Source organism: Rattus norvegicus, chromosome 15, assembly GCF_036323735.1.
Source record: "Rattus norvegicus strain BN/NHsdMcwi chromosome 15, GRCr8, whole genome shotgun sequence".
Classification (NCBI taxonomy): Eukaryota; Metazoa; Chordata; class Mammalia; order Rodentia; family Muridae; genus Rattus; species Rattus norvegicus.
In genome coordinates, this window is record NC_086033.1 from 29,175,292 (window position 1) to 29,178,787 (window position 3,496).

General features: G+C 40.8%; 1 gene segment (V, D, J or C); it reads left to right on the forward strand.

Annotated features, from left to right (window-relative positions):
* Positions 1-3,042: 3,042 nt before the first annotated feature.
* Positions 3,043-3,496, forward strand: LOC103693832 (T-cell receptor alpha chain V region PHDS58-like). The segment is given in 2 exon segments: positions 3,043-3,088; positions 3,183-3,496. Coding segments are annotated over 2 exon segments (360 nt in total).

Genomic DNA, 3,496 nt, shown 5'->3' on the forward strand with positions numbered 1-3,496 from the left:
TGTGTCACTCTTGGCCTTCCTTAACCAACAACTCAAAACAGAATTTTTCACCTTTGTTATTGGGTTGTTATTAGACAATTTGTGACAACATTACTACATCAAGTAGCTGACCTTTGTGTGTTTTTGTGTATGATATGTAATAAATTTATATACACTATAAATATGATTGTCTATGTCTTCTTATTTTTTTATCTTTTGAGACAGGGTCTCACTATTAGCCCTGGATGTCCTGGAACTCATTCTGTAGACCAGTCTGGCCCCGGAATCACATACATACACTTGTCTTTGCCTCCCAAGTGTGGAATCAAAGGCACATGGCACTGTAGGTGCCTCCTGTGTGGCTTTTACAAACATACTTAGTGTTACTTATTCTTTCTTCCTCCTCTTTCTGTCTATTGTTCTCTATCTCTCATCTTCAGTCAAAGATCAGCTCCTGTTTTTCGTATTTCTTATTAATAGCACCTTGGTCCTCTAAACTTCTTGTGAGCGCTCTTTCTTTCACTGGATCCTTTTTGCTTTCTTGGTTTCTGTATTTGTTTAGGTGATGCACGTACATCTGAAGACTGTGATCTAGGAACCGCAAACCAGAGAAAACGCGGGTGCTTGTCTCTCTGGGTCTGGGTTACCTCATTCATTATTCTCCAAGTTCTATCCATTTACACACAGACGTCATGACTTCATTTTCTTCATAACTGAATAGTAGTCTATAGGTCATATACTAGTTTTCCATGAGCCACTCAGTAAATGCAGGGCACGTAGGTCATTTCCGTGTCCCAGACACTGTGAACGCAGCAGCAATGAGCACAGCTAAGCAAGTTCTATGGAATAGAATGTCAGTAGTAAAGCAGGATCATTACCTACATTTATTTTTTAGGATTTATTTATTTTCAGAGTGGCTGGACCAGGTCCCACAAACAGTCAATAGGGGCTCTGGTTTCCCCACATTCTGTCCAACATTTATCATCAGTTGTTTTGTTGATCTTAGCTATTCTAATTGGGATACTAAGAAATATCAAAGTATTTGTAACTTTTAATCCTATAATCATTGAGAAGGTTGAACACTTTGACAATTGTTTTAGCCATTTTTATTTCTTTTTGGAGGGCTTTCTGTTTTAAATGATTTGTAATTGGTAATTTGTTTTTGACTATTAAAAAAACCTCCCTTTTTATTAAATGCCTATTGGTCTTTTGTCAGGTGTCTTGATGGTAAAATTCTCTCCCATTCTGTGAGCTTCCTATTTATTAACTTGTTTCTTTAGCTGTCTAAAAGCTTGGAAGTCTTACAAAATCCCACAAGTCAGTTGTTGGCCTTAATTCTCAGACAAAGGAATCTGTTGTTAAACATAAAAAATGGATTGTGGGCTACCAGTACCAGTCTCTCTCTCTCTCTCTCTCTCTCTCTCTCTCTCTCTCTCTCTCTCTCTCTCTCTCTCCCCCTCTCTGTGCCAGCCACTTTTTCACACGTTTCCCTTGGTGGGTTGTTACTACGCCTGACACACACATCCATTCCGTGGGCCATTCTAGCCCCAGGCATTCTATAGCCAACCTCTCCGGGCTCTCTCTCTGCCCACCTGGAACTTTACTCACATCCCCTGGTAAAATCAAAGCTCTAGAAACTTGTAATTTATCAATAAGATTTATATGTTAAATTCTCAGTCCACAATACATGCACACAACAAATTCACTGCCAATTAATAAAGATATTAACTGCACACCTAGACAAGATAAAATTGATCCAGTCCACCTGGATCTGGATCATCCTGCTCCATTGTCTCCATCTTGATTTTTTTCTGCTTCTTTTCCTTCTCTCTCTTTTCTAGACTTTTCCCCCACCTACCCTTTCTTCTCATCCAATGATAGGCTTTGCCTTATCTTGAACCTGCCTTGCTGCATAATGACATCATCTTACAGGAATCCTCTTAAGAAAGTCTTTTCCTACATCTACATGAACTAAGGCACTGTCTATGTTTTCTTCTAGCAATTTTAGTGTTCTAGTTCACAAGAAGTTCTTTGATGTCTTTGGAGTTAGGTTTTGTACAAGGCGATAGGTAAGTTTATTCTTCTCTATGTGGACATCAGAATTTTCCAGCATCATCTGTTAAACATACTGTATTTTTCCCAGTGTGTCGTTTTAGCATCTTTATCAACTACTAAATGGCTAATCTTTTGTGCACTTGTATTTGAATCTTTGTTGTCTATTGGTCCATTTTAATGCTAGCATCATATTACTTTATATATCGTGTAGTTTGTTTTGTGTCTTATTTGGTATTTTGCGTCCTTGTATTGTATGCATGTGTCTTTCCTCGTCTTAGAGGAGTTTTCTTGTGTGATCTTGTTGAAGATTGGGACTATACCAGAGGTCACACTGCCACAGTTGGTTTGGTAATCTCGTATTGATCATCAAGAAAATGCTCCATACATTTTCATACATGCAGATTGATAGGGTTTTTGTCTTTTGCTTTTTTTTTTTTTTTTTTTTTTTTTTTTTTTTTTTTTTGAGTTTCCTTTCTTCCAGATGACTCTTGCACACGTCAAGTTGGGAAAAGGCAGAAGAAGTTGACACATTTTCTTCTTGACACAAAAATCACCACTGCTAAAACCCTAATCTTGTGCGTCTTATTTGTTCCGAGATGTGGTGGCAACACTACATTGTGCTTTGCCAAAGTTTTCTACATCTGTGAAACAAGAACACATCAGGAAGCAGAATGGGGACCCTCAAGACACTTGGTTCCTCATGTGGCCTCCAGAGGGCGCTGCTGCATTCACTACTGTTCCTTCTTCCTTTGAAGATCTCCACCTGCTCACCTCATCCTTCTTGCAGTTGGCTGAGTATTTAGCAAAGGAAAGTGACAAGAATCAGATATTCAAAACTCTTTTCAGGTTCTTATTTGCAGTCTCAGTTTTTTTATCTGACCGGGAGACATCTCCGGCGGACTCTTCCCTACACCTGCTTTTAAGCTCTTGCTTTCCTCAGTCACTTTCCTGCTTGTCCTGTTCAAAAGTTCCTCCACGACTGAGCTGCAGCCTTCCCAAGGCTCAACCATGTTCCTGGTGCTCCTCCCAGTGCTGGGGATAAACTTTCTCCTGAGTGAGTACAGCTTTCTTGTGGTCTCTGCATCTCTGCATTCTGACTGTCCTCACTGAATCTGCACTGCACTTACTGACCTAATATTCCTTTCCAGGAGATGCCCAGGCTCAGTCAGTGACTCAACCTGATGCTCATGTCATTTTCTCTGAAGAAGCCTCTCTGCAGCTGAGATGCAACTATTCCTACCCTGGGACACCTTCCCTGTTCTGGTTTGTCCAGTACCCACAGCAGGGGCTGGAGATGCTCCTCAAGTACTATTCAGGAGACCCCGTGGTTCAAGGAATGAAAGGCTTCGAGGCTGAGTTCAGCAAGAGCAACTCTTCCTTCCACCTGCGGAAAGCCTCTGTGCACTGGAGCGACTCGGCTGTGTACTTCTGTGCTCTGAGCGCACAGTGTCTGGGGCTGTAG